General features: G+C 43.2%; 1 protein-coding gene and 1 long non-coding RNA gene across 2 annotated transcripts; both read right to left on the reverse strand.

Moving 5' to 3' along the window:
• Positions 1-2,743: 2,743 nt before the first annotated feature.
• LOC131554792 (uncharacterized) lies at positions 2,744-10,779 on the reverse strand. The gene is made up of 3 exons (XR_009274430.1): positions 10,677-10,779; positions 8,080-8,210; positions 2,744-3,889 (listed from the first exon to the last, which is right to left on the reverse strand). It is a non-coding gene; the product is annotated as an uncharacterized LOC131554792 (long non-coding RNA).
• Positions 10,780-12,462: 1,683 nt separating this feature from the next.
• Positions 12,463-20,023, reverse strand: LOC131554541 (coagulation factor X-like). Its single transcript, XM_058800014.1, has 7 exons — positions 19,954-20,023; positions 19,212-19,341; positions 17,603-17,716; positions 17,117-17,257; positions 15,247-15,494; positions 14,356-14,473; positions 12,463-13,609 (listed from the first exon to the last, which is right to left on the reverse strand). Exons 2-7 carry the CDS (start codon positions 19,285-19,287, stop codon positions 13,068-13,070), a joined length of 1,239 nt encoding a protein of 412 aa, XP_058655997.1. The 5' UTR covers positions 19,288-19,341; positions 19,954-20,023; the 3' UTR covers positions 12,463-13,067.
• Between the last annotated feature and the right edge of the window lie 1,620 nt (positions 20,024-21,643).

Here is a 21,643-nt window from a genome sequence, read left to right on the forward strand (position 1 = left end):
GCCTGCAGGCAGTGTCAGGTACCAAGTTAGCAGTTGCTCAGGATGGAGCAGCTCAGGGAGTTAGTCCTGGTCAGCGACTGGTTCACATGGAAGTTGTTCCTTGCCCAGTGCAGCAACCCAGGGGAAGTGGGTTGGTTTGGAGACCTGCTGCCCAGAGAGTGATGGGGCAGGGATGGGGCAGGGATGGGGACATGTCAATGCCATCTCCTGCTACAGGCTGGCCATCAGCCCTGCTGCAGCATGATGTGCCAAGGGCAGCTGTCCTGAGTAACCCATCACATGCTTTTTTGGAAATGCACACCTCAGCTAGTGAACTGCTTAGTGCAGTTAAAATGGGTACTGATTTCAGCTAAACACCTGGATTGAGATCAGCCAGGTCTGTTCACCACCTGCAGAAAAAAAAACAAAAAAAAGGTTTTCTTGCCAAATCCAAAGCGCATCAGCATTTCTGAATGAGGAGGAACTTGTGGCTGTTTCAAAATAACACCATCACTCTCTTTGTGGTTTGGTTACAGATTACAGGAAACCTTGGAGGAGCAAACAGGGGAAGGAATGTAACCCCAGGGAGCTCTGATTTTCTCCTTTACCTGCTGCACTCATAAGAAGACTGTCAGCCTACCCTCAGGGATGTGCAAGTGTCCTGATGGCCTGGCAGTGAAAACAAAAGCCACCTTGGAACTCCTCTGACATTTGCTCCATCCCCTGAAGTATTCAGGGCCAGGCTGGATGGGGCTTTCAGCACCTGCTCTAGTGGAAGGTGTCTCTACCATGGCAGGCAGTGTTGTATGAGGTGATCTTTGAAGGCCCCCTCTACCCAAAGTCCTTCTTTGTAGGTGTAAGCTCTAACATTTTCTGTGCACATATTGTTAAAAATAGCTATTTTTGTTGATATTTCATTTATTAAAACACATTATTTCTTTACTTTCACCTTCATTTTCTATACCTTTTCTCTCAACTTATATATTAAAATTCTTTTCCCTGCCAAAATTCCAGCCAAAAACTGGCTATGGAAGAACTGGAAGATGACAGAACAGATGTACAGACAGCACCATTGCATTTCAGCTCTTAGTTACAGTTTCAGTGATGGATGAGGGTGGTTGGTAAGATGCTTAATTTTGCTCTGAGATGAGGAATATCCCCTCATCCCATGTGAAAAATGAAGCAAAATCACTTTGGAATCTGTGACATTTGGAAGAAGATTTTTTTTCCTCTGGTTTTTCTGGTAACATTTCCCCACTGCTCTAACCTGGAGTTCAGGATAAAAATTATTAAGTATGGCTCTCAGAGGAACCTAAGCAGCAGATTTTTTGGGCAAACTCCTGGAACACTGATGCAGTCTGAAAGACTATGCAGGACAATAAGAAAGCACTTGGACTTTACCCAGAGTTCAGACTTTTAATGCACTTTCCTGTTCCTCTGTTCCTCTGTCTTTCTGCCTGACTCTCTCCACTGAGGACATGGGGCAGCAGCCCTGCAGCTGTGTCCAGATGCTATAATTTAAATTGTTCCTTTGACCAACCAGTCACTCCTTCTGCAACAGATTCAGCAGGGGGGAAGTTCTAACATGACCTCAGCAGCACCAGTGCAAAGACTGTACTCAACATCTTCCACCGACAGCCCAGACATCTGTAACTGGGTGATGGAACTGGCTTTTGCCATCAACCTGACTTCCAAGCTGTGGGAGACATAGATTCTGTGGACTTGTGCAACTGTCACACTGCTGGACTGCTTTTGGAGGTTGACTTCTGCATTTATGACAGGAAAAAAACTCTATCTGTATTGAACTAGGAAGGCAAAAAAAGCTTATTCAAGTTTCAAAGTGCATCTTCAGGATGACTCGAGTTGAAACTCTGTCCTGTGTGTGCAGACCCAAAGAGCACTGAGGCAGAGCACTGATGATGTGTGCCTGGCTCTGTGTCTTGAGTGAGGATTGCAGTTCTCTGAGCAATTAAGCAGCTGTGGCAAGTGTCCCTGCAGACAGAATTTGTTCTTATCTGGTACTGAATATCTCAGGAGGTTGATGATGATGCTTCCTGCCTGGCAATGCAAACTGGGAGGTGAGGAAGGAGAAGCTCAGATGACTGATTCCTCATGAATGCATGTGGAGCTAAAGACAGCAATCAAAGCCCATCAGAGGTGTCTGTGCCCTCTGTAACTGGTTATGAATAAACCAGGAGTGCTGCAGAACTGGGACAAGTGGCCATGGAGGGGCTGTGTGGGAGGAGAGATGGATGGCAATGGGGGAATGGGTCAGCAAGTGGCAGCCCTGTGTTACAGCCTCCCTGTGGTCCCTGGGACACATCCCAACCTGGCCCACTGTTCCATGTATCAGGCTGGCTCTCTCCATAGTGTAGGGCTGAGCTGTAATCAGAGGCTTCAACGAAGTCCTGTGGGAATTCAAAGAGGGGTACATCCTTTGGAGCAGTGATGTCAGGGAGTGACATAGGCAGCCATCAGGGCTTGAGCTTCTATCCATGGCTTAAAACCACGACCTACAGTGTACTGCCAGTCCTGAATCCAGTTAATTTAGCAGCCTGAAGTTCAGGTTGTGTCAGAGAAAAGTGGCAGGCAAATAATACAAATAGGACAGACTCCAGAGTCGGTTTTTGAGATTTTATAGGGAAACCAGACAGTGATCATTGCAGAACAAAGTTGACTGCTCTATTCCTTTCAAACTGATCAAAAAAATGCATTTTAAAAAACATCCCCAAATGGTGACTTTCACACTTGAAAACTGGATATGGTGAAGGTAGGGAATGAGAAAAATATTGCACATTTTATGCCACAATCCAATTTATAACATTTTTCTTCTCTCTTCCAAAATACATACTGACACACCTTTTGAAGTACAACACAGAGTACTTTTTCTGTAGGGCTCAAATATCTCAATATCTTCTTCACAATTTTTACATACCACTGAACTGGCTGCAAAACAAATAATTTTTTCTCTGCATTGAAATAAGGCAGACAGAGGATGTCAGGTTCAGATGATAAGAGTTAGGCTTTTATTAATCTTGAAATATTAATTACCCTGGCATATTTAAAATTTTTTCAGTTGTGAATGATTAAATAATACTTCATATAAATCATATGTTTATATTATACAAATAACAATATTGTAATTTCTGCGATATGCAATGCATTCGTGTTATGATAGCCAAAACCATTATATCAATAATGGTAGTGAAGAAAGTATCTCAGGAAGAAAGCAAGAAGCTATCAGAAGAGCTTGGTGATTTTGGTGACAGCAAGCAAGCCTTTCCAATTCAAGGAAATTCATCTAACAACTCATTTCACCCTGTGACATGGAAAGTTAATTAGACTCTTCTGCATACATGAGTGGGTTTTGCATTTTCTAGGATTTTTTTCTGTATACATGTTCTCAAAGCCACTGACAATTCCAATTAATTCATCAGAATATGTCACAGTTGAGACTGTCACAATACCAAGCAACATTCAATTTTCAGAAGGCTTCAAACCCAGTTTTATTACAACATGCATGCTTTTTATACATTCTTACAAGACTCATAAGTTTACACTTTTCTCATTGGTCAGTAAAGACAAACAAAGTGTTCATTGGAACAGGCAGTTACAGATTTCTCTTATTTATCCTTCTTTCTTGGTCTTTATGTCAACGGCCTTGGTAGAAAATTCTTTCAGGGGTAAACATGGATCCTCTTATCAAACTTCTCTCTGGCTCACAGAAGTCAGTGTAAAACCTCTTCCACAAGAATATATCTAGCAGAATCTTCTGGGACAACATCCTCAGAAAATGTCACAGGTTCCTCCAATTTTAAATTGCTGCTGAAAGTTTCTGTATCCAATTCAGCATGGCCATACATTTTGTCCACTCTGCGCATTGGCTCTTACCTTTCCTTGTCTGCCATCCCTGTGTTAGATAATGAAAACAGTTAATAATAGGACAATACCAACAAGTCTAAGGAAAATCAATAATAGAAGGGACCAAAGTTCCTTGCACTCTACAGAGGTAATGTGCTGTATACAAATAAAATGGATAAGTCCTGAATCCTGAAGCTGTAGCAAATTATACCCATTTTGGAGAGGTTTTAGAGGGCTGACAAAATGCCAAGCAACTAGAAAATCAGAACTTTTCAATCAGAATAATGCTTTCAATGAAAACTTTGATAAAATGTTTTGGGTTTCATTACAGTACTCCTATGGCACTCGTGATAGACAAGCCTCATGACAGAAGAATTTTGCCTCATGTGCAGAGCAATATATTCAGACTTAAATAGAAAATAGATACTTATTGTCTTTTAAAACTTCAACATTCTGCACACAAAAATCTACAAATTCACATATATATTTGGTCTTCCTCAGTTTGTGTGAAGACTCTTTGGGAATTAAATGTTCAGGCAGTTGGAGTTAAGGCAATTACAATTCTTGCTTTACTCTGGTAGGTTGAGTACAAATTTTGTGACTCAGAACACCATTTTTCAGTGCCTAGAATTTGTGGTAAACTGCTTTAATAAACAACAATAATACATATAATATTTGAGGTTTCAAGTATGGAACAGTCCCAGAATAATATCTACATGCTGTTGAAACAGTCATTGCTAATATCTGAATGAGGCATCTGGAATTCTTCAGTGTTTGGCCAACACAGGAAATTGCATAAAGTTGTAATATTACACCAATTTAACTACATCAGCTCAGCCTTACCTGCCCACATCACTTCCTAGTTTATATTTGGCTTCTAACATATACAAAATACACTAGGTCAAGCCAAGCTTAAAGAAACTGTCTATTCTATACATTCAGCCATGTATTTCACTGTTAGTCAAGAGACAAAATGAAGCAGTGAGGAACAACAAGAGAGTAAGAAAAACTCTGCTAGAATTCTGTGTCTCACATATGTGCAGCGAGGTGTAGCCTTAAAGTCAGGTGTCGGGCTGGCAGAAGGGCGGCCAACACCCAGCTGCAAATGTGTGAGCACCCCTTGGCGTCAGAAGGCTTCGGGCTGTGCTCACAGTGGATGGAATCGCTGCTGGCCCACGAGAGTAAAGAGTCCGGACGCTCACTGGGGACTTGTCAGATTTACTGTCAACCAGGGAGTGACAGACACCCAGACATTGAATCAAACGTGCCTACCAGCCAGTGACCAAGAACAAAGGGTGGAGTAGGATTATAAAGGGGGGAGGAATTCATGGGAGGGGTTTACAAGGAACCAATAGGGGAAAGCAAGGGAGTGGACTTAGGATAATGGGCATGAGAGAAAACCCAATAGAAACAATGTAAAGGAGGGGCCCCGAAGCCACAGCCAATCAAGTCTCCCTAAGCACAGAAGATTCTGGCAAACTAGGAGGAGAGGGGAGTGATTGACTGGGCCCAGGGAGGAGAACAAATTCACATATAAGGAAACCCAGGGGAGGGGGAAATTATATAACAGAGAGGATTGACATAAACTGAGGCAGGAGTAACCAAGGTGACCAAATGACAGACCATACTATGGCGGGAAGAACTGGTGAGGGCAGAACCATTACAGAAAATGGGGGAGTGATACAGAAAATAGGGGAGTAATTAAATAAACCAACAGAACACACTACAACACATATGGAGAATAAAACATGGGACAGTGTAGGGGGATAGAATATAAGAAAATAAGTTAGTATAGAAAGTAATCTTATCCCTAAAGAGTTGCAGCTGGGCTAATTATTAAAGATTAGGAGCAGGCCTGACTTTAACAGGCCACAGCTGTAGCCAATGAGAAGAGCGTTATAAAAGAGTGGATTGGGTGATTGAGGGGTTGGAGTCAGGTGGCTGCTGTGAGGACAAGAGTCAGTGCTTAGAGGAGTTGCCTACCAGAAACATAAAGGAGGTATGAAACTCGTGCCATAAGGACACAGTGCTATGGAACCTTTGCAATGTTGTGACAGTTTCTTATTTTTGTAGTAAAGGACACAATGAGGAGCATTGCAACCTAACAATGCCATGCCTGCAGCCACATCTGCCCTAGGCTGCCCCTCTCAGCACTTGCTTGATGCTGAAATGGAGTCACAAGATCATTCAGAAGCACAGTACTCAGGAGAGTGGAACAAGCCACCCAAAATTCTGACACCCGTGAAGCCAGGCCCTCTCGGGCCCAGGGCTGGGTGAGCACAATGAGGAGAAAATGGCTGGCAGTCCAGGCCCCTTGCCTGCCATGGGGACATGCTGGGTGAACGCCAGCCTCCCTGGTGACCTCCAACTGTCCGCTCAAGGCCTCAGCGGATCCCTCGTTTTCAGGATGGGCATCTGGGTTTGCTGTGATTCCTGTGACTTTCTGCCATGTAGTTCATGATTCCTGAGCCTTATGTAGGAATTGGACTGCAAAGACACAATCAAAATGCTTCTTGTATGGTGGTACTGAGACTCTGAAGCATGTGTTGCCTGCTGAGAGCAAAGAGCCCCTGTCCATGACACTGAACACACTCTGTGAATGCTCAGCTGGTGTCACCAGCCTCCACTTGAGCTCAGAAATACCTGAGTTAAGCCAATATATCAGAAATTGAGGACTATGGAATATGGAGGATATTCCACCTCCATAGGGGATGGTGCCTGAGCTGTCCTTGAGGTACCAAGCTGAGTGACACGCAAGGAACCATGTAGAGCAGGCAGCTGCTGTTTCTGTCCCTGAAGTGCCACTCGGCAGAGCTTGTTTGACAGAGCCCTTGGTGTAAGGAATAGTTTTATGGTCAGGAAAGTACAGCTAGTTTCCATTGCATCTTGAGTTGGTTTTCACCACAATTATTCCAGCCTGCTGGAACACGGGTTTTTCAGTCAGAAGCAGCCTTTAGAGTTACAGATAGATGCCTACAGTGGAGGAAAATGGTTTGCAGGGAAACAGGTCACTTTCAGGGAATCAACCCTTCATGAAATTAATGAAAACAAGAGAAAACTTGCTTAACATTCATTTGAAGGAAAGCTCCTTGACAGCAGCGTTTTACAATTTAATTAGATGTGCAGGTGTCCTTGCCAGGTTTGGCTCTGCTAGATTTTTCAAGATATTAACAAAAACTTTGCACGTGCAAAAAGATGGGAATGTCTGAAAAATGAAATTTATTTTAATTTCTTTTAAAATTTACCCATTTTGAGTAAGTAGGCAAGAGGGTTTAGCATTTCAAAGTATTTGAAAATTAAACATCTTCCATTATTGGTATAATTATGTACCTGCTGTTAATAAATATATTTTATTGGAAAATAGAATCAAGTATTCTATGCTTGAAATCATAACAGTAATTTGGCTTATGATAGTAATTTGGCTTTGAATTAGTGCTAAATGAGACAGAAAAATAGACTAAGACTAGTAATTGTTAATATTCAATTTGAATGAAAGCAAAAATGACGGAATTAAATTCAGCATCAGTAATTATTAATCTATTTAGGTTGCCACATGAAAACTGCAGAAAACTTGTTGTTAGAAGAAAAGAGAAACAAAGAAATACAATCTGCCTCTTTCAGATAGAGCAGGTGGTATTTGAGGAGAAACAAGTGAAATATAACTCAGTCACAGGATGTTACTACTTCTGAAATGATGAGTCTTTGTGAACAGTATACTTTAAAGGGAGAAATATCTTGGATTTCTACCTGTTTAGATCTGTAGGTGTTTAGCATGTCCCAGAGGCCTTGAAACTAGACACCAACTTTTTTATCAATCAAAAATCTAACCTGTTACTTTCTAACAAAATGCTCCATAGCATGAAAGGCCTGTTTCAGTCTTTGGGAGAAGAGGAATCTGAACCCTGCTGTAATCACCAGTTTCTGATATGGTTTTCCCCCTGCTGGGGCATGGAATTTGCAGTCCCCTGAGAGAACACACCCAATTGCACAGAATACTTTCTTGAGCTATTTTTGCTGCCATACATCCCTCACAGCTGCATAATTTGATGTTACTTAAATTATGTCCTCTGGCTAAGGTCTTACTAAATTTGTTATCAACAGCTCAAGTAAGTCATGTGAAAGGCCTAAACAATTAACATTATTCTTTATGCTACAGTGGCACTGCAACACAGCAGCACTTCCTAAATGTGGTACAGATGGGATGTGTCCCATAGAATGAACTATAAATGTACTTTATACCTAAAGAAACACAGGTTTTGTCATTGCCCAGGGCATAGCCAGCAGCACAGGCACTTATGATTCCTCCATCTTCAGTTTTTCAGAGCTGCTCACAGTTCTCAAGTTGACCTTGCATCACTTGGTATGACTGACTGCAAGGGAGACAAAAGTATAGGCAGGTTACAGGTTCATGGTGACTTCATAAAAGCACAAGCAACTTATAAATCTGGCTTGCAAACATTAGTCAAACACCCCACTACTTTAAGGAATACAGAACAATTCCTGCAAAAGGCCTTCATAATAACAATAGTTGTATTGTTATTTAAAAATTGGTAAGCTGTCAGCATTAGGTAGAGCACTATTACTCCTCTTCAGTGTTTCCCAGCTGAACTAACAGCTCTCAGAGGGCAATTCAAGGAGCAATCTGTGCTTGCCAGAACAGCCATTGTACTAAGGCAAAGATGAATGTGGGTGTGGGTAAGAGGCAAAAAACATCAACAACTAAAGCATCAGAAACAAATGAGGTATTGGGCTCTTGCTATATTCTTGCAATATTCCTTTTCCATCTGTATATGGCTTGTGCTACCTTAGCTCAGTCCTGGTATTGCAAGATCACAGGCAGAGTGAGAGAGCTCTTCCTGGCTCTAACAGTGCAAAAGCAAGTAAACTGCTCCTAAAGATGTTGTCTAACCTGCTCCTGCAGATTCCTAATGAGATTCCACAGCTCACCCACACAGCTTAATGCACTCCTTAATTAGCCTTAAAATGTCTAAAAAGTGTTTCCTAATATCTAATCTGAGTAGCCCTTAGAGTGGTGGGATCTCATTACTCCTTGTCCTAATTGCTCATCCTCATGAAAACAAAGTCTTGCTTTTATTACACATTTTACAAATCTCTGTGGTTGCATGTTGTGGGACCAAAGGTAAAATTTTGGTTTTGTATTTACATAATTGCCTTCTATTTACATTGGACTGGTGTTTCAGTTTCCCAAGACTGCCTGAATGCTCATCTCAATTTATGGTAATCCTTCCAGTCTGGAATGAGGTAAAAAAGCAGTGAGAAAACTCTCTTTTGTCTTGCATGTTACTATGGAAAATACCAGTGCCAGAGGTCTTCAGAGGTGTGGAGATTTGCACTCTATATAATCTTTCAATCAAGTAGCAGTTTCAGATTGGCACCAAACTTACAGCTGTTTCTCTTTCTGTTGCAGTAAGTGTCAGATAAAATTATGTTAGAAGCCTCCCTTGAAGGAGAGACCTGAGGTTTACTTCATCTTTTGCAGCCACACAGCCTATCATCCTGTCTTTGGGGAAAAGTGATGTGAGTTTTCCCCCTTGGACAAATTTGATGTGATTTTTTCCTGAATAGTGCAGTTCAGCAGTTCCTTTCCTCCATGTGCGGTACAAGTTATTTGGTACCTTAAGGAAGAAAGACTTTCTTCTCCATTGGGCACAGACCAACACTCATGTTCTTTCTTCCATTATTCAAATAATTAGATCAGTTCTTCATTTTCATATCACATTTATCTTATTGCATTTGCTTCTCAGCTTTTCTGGTTTTATGTCAGGATGTTTACAATTCTTTTATACAGAGCTAGGCACTTTAACACTTGTTTTTGGAGGTCAGGTCACAAAAGGTCTCATAGTTTTAATCAATTGTCTTGTACTTTCCTGACCTTGGGACAGTTCTGACATATGCCTTAAACACTTTGGGGTTTGTGGGGATTTTAGAATTAGCCTTTCTTTTAAAAATACATTAATTTTATTATCTTGTTCTTTTTCTTTACTTCATTAATGAGCTCTGTCACTTTTACAGTTAATTTTATAGAAGTTACCTTCCATCTTTGTTTTGCCAGCAACTTCCAGTCTATATTTTAACACTAAATGCACATAAGTGCACTCAAAATTGCTTTTGACATTTTATATGAGATCTTCCTTGAAACATTCTGAAGACTGTCAGGGCACCCTGGGTCCCACTAAGTACCTCTCCTGTCTCATCTCTGGGATGTCAAAATCCACCTCTAACTCATAGCTCATGTAATGGTGATGACTCAGGTGTTTGTGCAGTCAGAGACAACAGCAAAATTAAAACATAAGGCACACATCATGTCCACAATGTGATTCATAAATATACACTGTAGAGAAGATCTCAGGGTCCATCCTGAAGGGGAGGTGGGATGATTTATCAAGTGGAGATGTAAAAAACTACAGTGGGTGCTGGGGTAGGGATTTCATTCCCCTCTACACTGTTAAACATTGTGGGGTTTGTTATGGCCCTCAGTAGCTTATCATTAGTTAGCAAAAATTATTTAATGATCATATTTCTTGAGAACATGAAGAATAGCCCATTACTTGTGCTGAGCCTTTGAAAACACTACATATCAACATACTGACCCCATAATTTACACTGACACAATTGTCACTCCAAAATGGAATTCCCCGTGTGCCTCAGCCCTGGATATCATTACCCTGCAGCTGGCAAAGGGAACCAAGGTTGGTGAGACAGCAAAGCCATTTAGTGTTCACTCATGTCCCCTGCCCCACAAAGCAAAAACATGGACAGCTCCCTGCATGGATTAGGCAAAGCAGCACAGAGCCAAGGTGAAGCAAACACTGTACCTGTCTGCCTCATCTGAAGGAAAAGGAGGACAGTGGGAAGAAGCCACATTGTCCCACGATGACCTGCCATGCCCATCCTCCGAGCGCACTGCGCATCACCCGCTGCTCGCTCTGCAGGGCTCTGGGGCAGCTGCTGAGGGAGAAACACCACAGTGCAAGGGTCAGCCACTCACAGAAAACAAAACCTCTGAGAGCAAAGTCTGCGCTCAGTGTCACCATGGCACGGTGTTCAAACACAAAACATGTGCGTGTGCTGCAGCAATGCCCCACTGATGGCTTTGTGCTGGCAGAGCACGTCTAAGAGGCTTTCCTCTCAAAATTTGGACAAAGCCTCTCTAAAGCAGCTGGACTGTGCAGGCAGCCAGGAGCTAGAGTTGGTAATGTGGCTCTTGCAGAACAACCAGAGCCAGAACTTTGTGCCTCCTGTATGCTGGGCCGAAGCAGGAGGCACCCCAGAAGTGAGGAGCGAATCAGGGCACTGAGTTTGCAGGTTTCAGTGAGCACATCGCAAAGTTGTTATCCACCAGGTTAATCACAAGCACACTTGGACCAAGCACACTTCCCAGACTCATCAAATCCCATCCCTTTATGAATGTTGGGGGCGATTATGGGTTTTATGAGCTGTTTCCTTTTGTTCAAACAACTCCAAGGGGACAGCTCTTGACGGGCCATTGTGCTCTGGGAATCAGGCTATGGAAGACAATCCTGCCAGGTCAGTCACTTGTGCCAGGGAGCAGTACACAGGAAGCTTGTTCTTACCATGCTAGTGCAGGGCACAAAGGCATGATCCTAAAAGTGGCACGTGCTCCTCACCTGGAAACACAGAAAACTGGGGCTGGAGAGACTTACAGGGTCACCCAGCCCAACCTACTGAGCCAACAGGGGATCAAATTGACCTCTTTTAATTTTAGCACTGTTGGACACTGAGCCCACTGCAGTGTGTTTTCCTCCCAAAGTGCAGGATGCCATAACAAAGGGCAGCTTGTCCACATGTGCCCCTTAGGGCAGCCCCCATCATGCTGCACACCTGACATCTGCGTACATCTCCCACTCTGGAAGACAACCAGCACCAGAGACTTCACAGCCCTCCTGGGAATATCTACTGCAGGGCTTCTCTAGTCACAGGGCTAACTCACCATCCTTCTTTTCTTCCCCTTAGTCTCAGGACTGGCTTTTCCTTGAAGGCAGAAGAAGCCTGAGCACTGGAGACTAGCTCAGAGCCTCCCTGTCCACCATCCTAGGTACATGTCAGCTTTTGCCTAAGCCAGCCATGTGTGCTTGCCAGGAGGAATTCCGGAATCTCAAAAATCCACCAGTTTACTCAGCAGCTGTGTGCTGTGTGCCTTTCCTGATTTTGCAATCGGATCAAATTTTGCTATGTGAAATCACTTTCCTGCCCACAATTAGTGCTGGCTGCAGCAATACTTGCTGTTTGCAGAGGTGTATTTTGGGTTTGTCAGTCTGCTTTGCTCACAGCCCCTGCTACCTGAAATGAGCCAGTACCACCTCAAGGCCTAAAAGAAATGGAGCAGTTGCCTAAGGAAATTCAGTGTTCCAGAGCACAGGGGAACATAAGAGATTTGTGAAGCTTTAAAAAAGCCATCAGGATTCTTAGGGGGCAGACTACATGATGGATAGAGGCTTTTGGGGCTGGGCTTGTTAAAATTACAATAAACAAGAACAAAAAAAGAAAGAATGTTTTATTTCAAATGCTGGTGTACATCAATATTGCACCTAACAGAAACATCTAGAACAATACACATGCAAGCAGTTTTCCAATCCTCAGCCATACACAATCCAGAACAAGATACAGAAAACACTGAATGTGCACATATATTTATTTTCCGTTGAGCAGAGTGTACAAATTAATCTATAGTGAAGTACAATCCTTATAAATCAAAACCCCTTGTTATTTAGAGATGCAAGATGTCCTGTTCTGTTAATCTTCTGAACACATCTCAAGGTAAAAGCCAAACAACTCCAGTATGGATAAACTCCCTGCTGAGCCAGATGGCTGCAATATGAGGATTTAGTGACTCCCATCCTTCCTGCTTTCATCATGGCTAGTGACTCTTCAGAATATGTTTAGAAGTCTCTGGTTGGAGCACTCGTGACAATTGATAGGAACCACAATGGCCATTGATAAAAGTTAAAAGAAGCTAAAGACCCCTCTCAGCAGCCTTTTGGATTGGGGAATTCCCTCATTCAACCAATTCCAAACACCTTGACTTTCCTCAGAGGTGTTTAAAGCCAGGAACAATACAAATGGAAGCAGACCATAACTTTAAGGAGATGTCAAAACCAACTTAGCAGATGTTCAGGAAAAGAAAGTTTCCATTTCCAATCCTGCACCTTGGCAGGTAACAAGGAGGATCAAGGGACACGGCACCACTACAAACTCATGACTGTCCTTACCCAGCGCAGGAACCGGGACAGTTTGGTGTAGACCCCATATTTGCCTTTCCTTGCACATCCTTCACCCCAGCTAACAATTCCAGTAACAAAATAAGTATCCTTGTATCTGGTCACATGGGGGCCACCACTGTCTCCTTGGCAAGCATCTTTTTCCTCTGTGTCATAACCAGCACAGAACATATTCTCAGTTACCACAAAGTAAGTGGATTGCTCACAAGTGCTCCTATTAACATAGGGGAGTTCAAGCACCTTCAGTTTCTTTGGGAGTTGTCCACCATCATATTCCCGCCCAAAGCCACTAACCCTCCCAGACTTCTGCGTCATCAGAACTTCATTAGCAAAGTCTGCTTTGGGGAGACATGCTGGGATGACGTACTCTGAAAACGTGATAGGTTCCTTCAGCTTTAATAAAGCAATGTCATTATCGTAAGTCTCAACAATAAATTTGGAGTGAACGTATATTTTATCCACAGTGTGCATTGATTCAGACTGCTCCTTCTTCTCTCTGTCCACTTCACCTGCACAAGAGCATTAAAAGGGTCATCAATGTGGAGAAAGTATAAGAACTTCAGAACAACCTTGACAGAGGAAGAGAGTAGTATATTCATTCTGTGTACTTTGCCCAGGACTTAGACCACACAAGGAAACTATAAACAGGTATGGCAACATTTCTTAGCAGCAACTGGATTTGCTTTGGTCCTGAGATTTGGTCTATGTACCAGTTTACACAAAGGCATAAGCTGATTCAGCTAAACTAATGCAATTTTGTGTAGAAGCACTTCCAGGAGCTTGAGCCTGGCTTAGAGAAGAGAACAGGGTCTGGACTACAACAGTGCAAAGATGAAGCTGTGTTGATTCTGTGTCCTGGCTCAAGGGGAAGCAATGGGAAATCTGAGTTTGTTCTTGTCTGCTCTATTCAATGAGTCAGAGATTTTCTGAGGGTTCTTGTAAGAACAACTCTGGATGCTTCTGAAGTGCCAAGAATGATGGGCTTCCTGCAGAAGCACTGCTCTGCTGAACACATTGATAACCAAAATGTCTAGAATATTTAACTGCAATCCCTCCCAGCTAGCTGGCAGAGAAGAAAGAGAGGCACCTGTTGTTACAAAGAAGGATGGTCAGAATGACAAAAAATTATAAAAAGCAGCCAAAAGGTAACAAATCTTAATGAATCATGAGTACATCTCAAGGGAGATTTAAGGCACAGAAAGTTCGGCCCAACAGCTACTCTCACCTCAGAGGAGTAAAAAAAATAATTACTCACCAACAACAACTTGGATTTCTTTGGATTGGTTTATGCAATGAGCGGCAGTAAGTACAAAATTTTCACTCAGAATAGTTCCACCACAAAACTCTTCTCCTTCCTCATTTAACAGAACAGCCTGTGAAATAAAAAAATTGCACAAGGAAGAAGTGCAGTTTAATGTTGAGCTATAAAGCGCTGATTTCTCTGCACACTACAGAGATGCTTCTTACTGCAACATGTATGTGGCCCTCCACATCTCTCCTAGCACTGCATTGCCATGTTCAGAAGCTACAAATTGACTTCTACTGCTACAGAGTCCTGATTGTCCCTATGTGAAGTTAAAAAAACATTTGCCTTCCACATTACCTCAGTGCCAGTGCTGAGTAACGCCCCTCAGGCATTGACTGACCGAGCAGGCAGAATGCAGACTCCTGATCACCACATCTCTTGGATTTACCCCCCAAACAATGTCCAAATACAGGAATTCATTTTGGTTTGCCCAAACTCAAGAGTAAAACTGAGACATGAGGGTGTATTTCTGAACCAAAATGCTGGCTTTATCTGGCATGCACTTGGATGTGCTGCCTGGGGTGATGGTCTCAGACAGAACAAAAATGTAACCTGCAAAAGTGGCCTGGGAGACCAGTGTGACCCAAAATCCTCTCTGGGGACAAAGTAGGCAGTTCCATCTAAAATGACACACAAAGACTTTTGTTTTGTCCCCCTGAGGCTGCACTTTGCAGAACAGCACATCCAAGTGCCCAGGGTTACACAGCTCAGCTACATCTCACTGCTGCTGGCACGTGACATGGGCCGTGTTCAGAAGGCTCCCAGCTGGAAGGAGGCTCTGCTCCCCTTCCCTCAGACACACGCTCTGCCCACATGCAGAGCAAAGCCCCCTCCATTCACCTGCCATGGGCATTGGCCAGGAAGACACTGATCTCCACCAGCTATCCTGGTATTGACATATGACTTCTTGCCTCCTGTTCTGTTGTCAGGTGGAGGGGTTGGGCTTTCTGTGGTAATTACAAAGTTCTCCTCTGTGGTCATTTCATATGCAGGAGGGTCTTGATCACTCATTCCACTGCTTTCGTCAGTGGGTGAAAGAACAGACCTTTTTTTCCTTGCCACAAAAACTTTTCCGCAAGGGTATTTTACTGTAAAGAGAAGAATGCTGAAATTAAAGATGGAGAGAAACACCAACGCAAGAAGAAACTCCTTGGAAATACCATCTCACAATATATAGTGCTGCTTCCTCATTTTCCAGACAATATGAAAGACTTGGCCCATGGAATCAAGGAAGAAAGATCATATGGTTTGAAAAATGAGTTCTATTTTCTCTTCAGCTTCCATCTCACAATCATGTTTTGAAAGTATTTAAAATTTACTACACCATCTTCAATTTGTTTTTAACAAATTTAATACATCATCTTCAATTATTTACATTGATAGATAAATGTAGTTCCTCTTAATACAATATATTTAATTTGGAGACTGGGTGAAGTGCTTTATTTTAGGAATAATATGGCTAATGATAGCAATTTGTTATTAGCTATAAAATATATAAAACCTGACATGATATCTAATTGGTTGACTTACCCCGCCCCCTGTGGTATTTTGAACTACAATAAAATTGTACATATGTACATTGGATAATTATGATTAGCACTATCTCTTCAGTTGCAAGTTGATAAGGTTAACCGCAATTTAAGTATAAATTTTTGCAAGCTGCTCTTTTGTATGGCCTGTAAGTGTTTAAGCAAAGATCCTACTGTGATCAGTTTTCTCAGCATGGCCTCACCTTGAGTCCTGTGTACAGTTTTTGACATATAAATATCAGAAAGATATAAAGCTGTTAAAGATTGTCCAAATGAGGTCAACAAAATGGTGAAGGGCCTTGAGGGGAAGTATAAGGAGTGGCCGAGGTCACTTGGTCTGTTCAGCCTGGAGAAGAGGAGACTGAGGGGAGGCCTCATTGTGGTCTACAGCTTTCTCCTGAGGGGAAGAGGAGAGGCAGGCACTGATCTCTTCTCTGTGGTGACCAGGACATGGAATCACAGAATCCTTTAGGTTGGAAAAGATCTCCAAGATCTTAGAATTCAACCTTTGACAGATCACCACCTTGTTAATTGGCCTGTAGCTTTACATGCCACATTCAGTTGTTTCTTGAAAATCTCCAGGGATGGTGTCCCCACCACTTCCCTGGGCAGTGCATTCTAGTGCTGGACAGCCCTTTCCATGAAGAAATCTGAGAGAATGGCAGGAAGCTATGTCAGGGGAGGTTTGGGTTGGATAGTAGAAAAAGGTTCTTCACCCAGAGGGTGGTTCCCCAGGGAAGTGGTCGAGGCCCCAAGCCTGACAGAATTCAAGAAATGTGTGGACAACAATTTCATGCACATGGAGTTATTCTTGGGGAAGTCTAGTAACAGTCCAAGAGTTGGATGATAATTGAAGATTCCTTTCAAAACAGGATAGTCTGTGATTCTAAGATTTTTTGTTATCTTGTTAACAGCAGAATTTACTCTGACATGCCTCACTGAGAGGCACCTTGCAAAGGGTTCAAAATCATGTACATTTTGATCCACTCCACCACAACACCTCACAAATGGAAGGCTTTGGAAATACAAATCTCCAGGCCTCATCGTTGGATCTATGTCATGTAGGATACTGGTGGTTCAAAAGACATTCCTCAACTGCAAAGCAAGACTGTAACTGTAAACCTTAACAGTGAAGCAAGTCTCACCAAGCACTGCTATTGCTTTATCTCATGGCTTCGTACCTGTTGCAACACAGTGTTTGCCATCCTCTGCTAGAACATACCCATCTGCACAGGAGCACACCACATCCTTCCGCCCATCTCTTTGGACGCTGCAGAACTGCTCACAGTCCCCGTTGTTTATTCTGCAGAACTTTGGGATGACTGTAAAAGAGAAGGTGGCAGAAAAACGGGACATCGATACTGACTTCACAGAAGATCTGGAAGTTCTCCAAAACAAAACACCCTCTTCAAACAGGATCTGTATCCCCACCTGCCAAGCACCTGAAGCACTCTTGAGGAAAAACTCATGTGAGTGCTGAACATCAGCTTGTGCCTTACAAAGCAACCACATCCAGCACACCAAATGTCCTTGCCAGGTCTGAGTCGGCCCAGGGGCAGCTCTATGCCACAGAAGTGAGCCCCACGAAGGATTTCCATGCAAGACATGCTTCCCTACAAAGCTCCCTGGGAAGTCTGCCATCACAGTTCTCTAAAGCAGAAACTTACCAAATTCACAGTTCTTGCCTTGATAACCATCCAAGCACGAGCAAGTGTAGGAACCAATTCCATCTTTACAGTGGCCTCCATAGTGACAAGGATTTGAACTGCACTGGTTCCCATCTACAAAAACAAAGCAAAACCCAAATTACTGTCATTGTGCAAGCATTTTCAGTGGCCGCAGAAGGGCTCTTAGTTTTTCTTAGATCTTTCATCCTTCCTTTCAAAATATAGGTCCTATGAGTTGCCACATTCCAGATGGTACAAACAGTATAAACAGAATCATTCCAAACATGCAATGATTCATCTTTATATCCTCAGTTTTGCAATCTCTTTTTGGTGGCCACTGTATTATGATGTGCACAGAAGCCTTTTTTTACAGGAAGATTAAGTAATACATACTGGTCAGCGTCTACATAACTTACAGTGATGGTAATCCTGTAAAACCAGACAGGACATTTCTATAATGCAACTACTGGCTGAAAACCATCAACTTTTATTTCCTCAAAGGTCATCTCAGGCCTTCTGCATATCTTTTGCCTGCAGAGTTGTTCATTTAAAGACACAGATACTGACTTATTAAGCAGAAGCTAATAAAACCTCCAAACTTTACAAACCCTGCTAAAGTCACATGAGCAGGCCAAACTTCTATTCTGTACTGCTTAGAGAACCAAAATTTTCTCACTGTATCCATCGAGGTATGAGCTTGAGCTTGTAGTTATTACCTCTCACCTCATGCTGCCCACATCTATGCTGGTATCTTGAGTTCTGCAACCTTTCTTCCTTTCCTGGACACACCTGGCTGACCTGACTCCAGGGCCCCAGCCACACATACCTCATAAACTCAGTTTATGAAGACATTGAGGTCAGGGAGGTAACTCTGCATTTGGAAACATGTTTCATGTAGCAGCTCTTTCTCCCACCCATCTCATTCCTTTTCTGACATGGTCTTTCCCATTTAATGCTCTGCTGCAAAAAATGTGTTACCCCCTCACATATGTTCTCTGGAATGCAATGTTTCATACAAGAAGTAGGATATCCAGAAAAGTGACACTTGCTCAAGAATTCATTGCTTTAGAGAAGACACATTTCAAATTTCTAAATTTTACCACCTGCTCTGCCCCTGTTTAGAGCAGGGTCAGACTAGGTGGGATAATTTATTTTATTAAGTGGAGATGTGATGGTTTTGTGACGAATTAGAAAATCACAGTGATATATGGGGTAGGGTTCTTGTTCTCCTCTGTACAGTTAAATATTGTGGACATAATTTTGTCCCTCAGCAGCTTACAAATGGATAGTAAGGGTTATTTAATTATCATGTCTCCTGAGAATATGAGAAATAGCCCATTACTTGTGCTGAGCCTTTGAAAACACTACATATCAACATACTGACCCCATAATTTACACTGACACAATTGTCACTCCAAAATGGAATTCCCCGTGTGCCTCAGCCCTGGATATCATTACCCTGCAGCTGGCAAAGGGAACCAAGGTTGGTGAGACAGCAAAGCCATTTAGTGTTCACTCATGTCCCCTGCCCCACAAAGCAAAAACATGGACAGCTCCCTGCATGGATTAGGCAAAGCAGCACAGAGCCAAGGTGAAGCAAACACTGTACCTGTCTGCCTCATCTGAAGGAAAAGGAGGACAGTGGGAAGAAGCCACATTGTCCCACGATGACCTGCCATGCCCATCCTCCGAGCGCACTGCGCATCACCCGCTGCTCGCTCTGCAGGGCTCTGGGGCAGCTGCTGAGGGAGAAACACCACAGTGCAAGGGTCAGCCACTCACAGAAAACAAAACCTCTGAGAGCAAAGTCTGCGCTCAGTGTCACCATGGCACGGTGTTCAAACACAAAACATGTGCGTGTGCTGCAGCAATGCCCCACTGATGGCTTTGTGCTGGCAGAGCACGTCTAAGAGGCTTTCCTCTCAAAATTTGGACAAAGCCTCTCTAAAGCAGCTGGACTATGCAGGCAGCCAGGAGCTAGAGTGGGTGATGTGGCTCTTGACCATGTCCCAAGGAAGGCAAACAACAAGTAACAGAGCTCTGTGCCTCCTGTATGCTGGGCCGAAGCAGGAAGGCACCCCAGAAGTGAGGAGCGAATCAGGGCACTGAGTTTGCAGGTTTCAGTGAGCACATTGCAAAGTTGTTATCCACCAGCTTAATCACAAGCACACTTGGACCGAGCACACTTCCCCAGACTCATCAATTTCATCCCATTATGAATGTTGAGGGAATGTTATTGTTTGAAAGCAAACCAGTGGGAGATCCCAAGTCAGAAATACAATTTAATAGGAAAATTAAAATAAATGCAATGATACAGAAACACTGACAGAGTCAGAATACAACCTGACAACCTGTTAGTCCAGGTGTTGGTAGCAGTTCAATTCACTGGTGGCTGCAGCCCTCTTGAAGTGATAGATGTGGTTCTGTTGAAGCAGTGTTCCTGTAAAAGGGTTTGTTTTCCTCTGAAGGTCCAGTCGTGGTTATGGAACTCGTGCCCTCTGGGAATTCAGTGGATAAAGCTGACTGACTGTTACAAGACTCAGATTATATGCAGTTAGGAATGCTTGGTTCCTCCCCCTGGGTGGAGCATCTCACAATGGGATGATGTAATTTTATCATGCAGTGACACTCAATGGCTCATTAACAAAAAATATGCCCTGGAGTTATCAAGGATGAGTAATGAAGAAGACAAGGAACACTGTCCCACGTGGTTTTAACAGCTCATGAAGATGCTGATGGAATACATACTTTTGGGTATATCTCATATTGTATCCAAAAATGAAGGGTTATGTATGGGTTTTATGAGCTGTTTCCTTTTGTTCAAACAACTCCAAGGGGACAGCTCTTGACGGGCCATTGTGCTCTGGGAATCAGGCTATGGAAGACAATCCTGCCAGGTCAGTCACTTGTGCCAGGGAGCAGTACACAGGAAGCTTGTTCTTACCATGCTAGTGCAGGGCACAAAGGCATGATCCTAAAAGTGACAGGTACTGCTCACCTGGAAACACAGAAAACTGGGGCTGGAGAGACTTACAGGGTCACCCAGCCCAACCTACTGAGCCAACAGGGGATCAAATTGACCTCTTTTAATTTTAGCACTGTTGGACACTGAGCCCACTGCAGTGTGTTTTCCTCCCAAAGTGCAGGATGCCATAACAAAGGGCAGCTTGTCCACATGTGCCCCTTAGGGCAGCCCCCATCATGCTGCACACCTGACATCTGCGTACATCTCCCACTCTGGAAGACAACCAGCACCAGAGACTTCACAGCCCTCCTGGGAATATCTACTGCAGGGCTTCTCTAGTCACAGGGCTAACTCACCATCCTTCTTTTCCTCCCCCTTAGTCTCAGGACTGGCTTTTCCTTGAAGGCAGAAGAAGCCTGAGCACTGGAGACTAGCTCAGAGCCTCCCTGTCCACCATCCTAGGTACATGTCAGCTTTTGTCTGAGCCAGCCATGTGTGCTTGCCAGGAGGAATTCCAGTCTCTCAAAATCCACCAGTTTACTCAGCAGCTGTGTGCTGTGTCCCTTTCCTGGATTTTGCAATCTGTTCAATTCTGTTATGTGAAATCATTCCCAAATCATTTGTCAACATTAAAAAAAGAATGTGTTCTAATTCCTCCTTTTGTTGTAGGCCCTAGGGTTGCTTATGACCTTTGATAGGAGGTTCAGAGGCAAGCACATTTCACTCATGTCTTCTCAGCAGGGCAGATATGCTGGCACAGAAAGAGCAATGGACATAAAGTGATGCCTTCAGCTACCTCAACCTCTTTACAGCCCAGTCTGTGTTTTCCTTCAGTCCTCAATCTCTGCTTAAGTAGAAGAAAGCTCTTAGCAAGAGTATGTAAGCAGGATTTGGTAGGATCCAGACCTGAGGCTTTCCTTTGAAGAGGGATCTTTCACCTTGATTGAGTACAAGGAGCAGCACCCGTGGGACAAAGGATTTGAACAGGAACCCAGTGGACAGAACTCAGGGAACAAACACTGCCGAGCAAACATGGAAGAAAGCCCACTGAAGAGTTATACAGGTCAAGACCATCA

Source organism: Ammospiza caudacuta, chromosome 2, assembly GCF_027887145.1.
Source record: "Ammospiza caudacuta isolate bAmmCau1 chromosome 2, bAmmCau1.pri, whole genome shotgun sequence".
NCBI lineage: Eukaryota > Metazoa > Chordata > Aves > Passeriformes > Passerellidae > Ammospiza > Ammospiza caudacuta.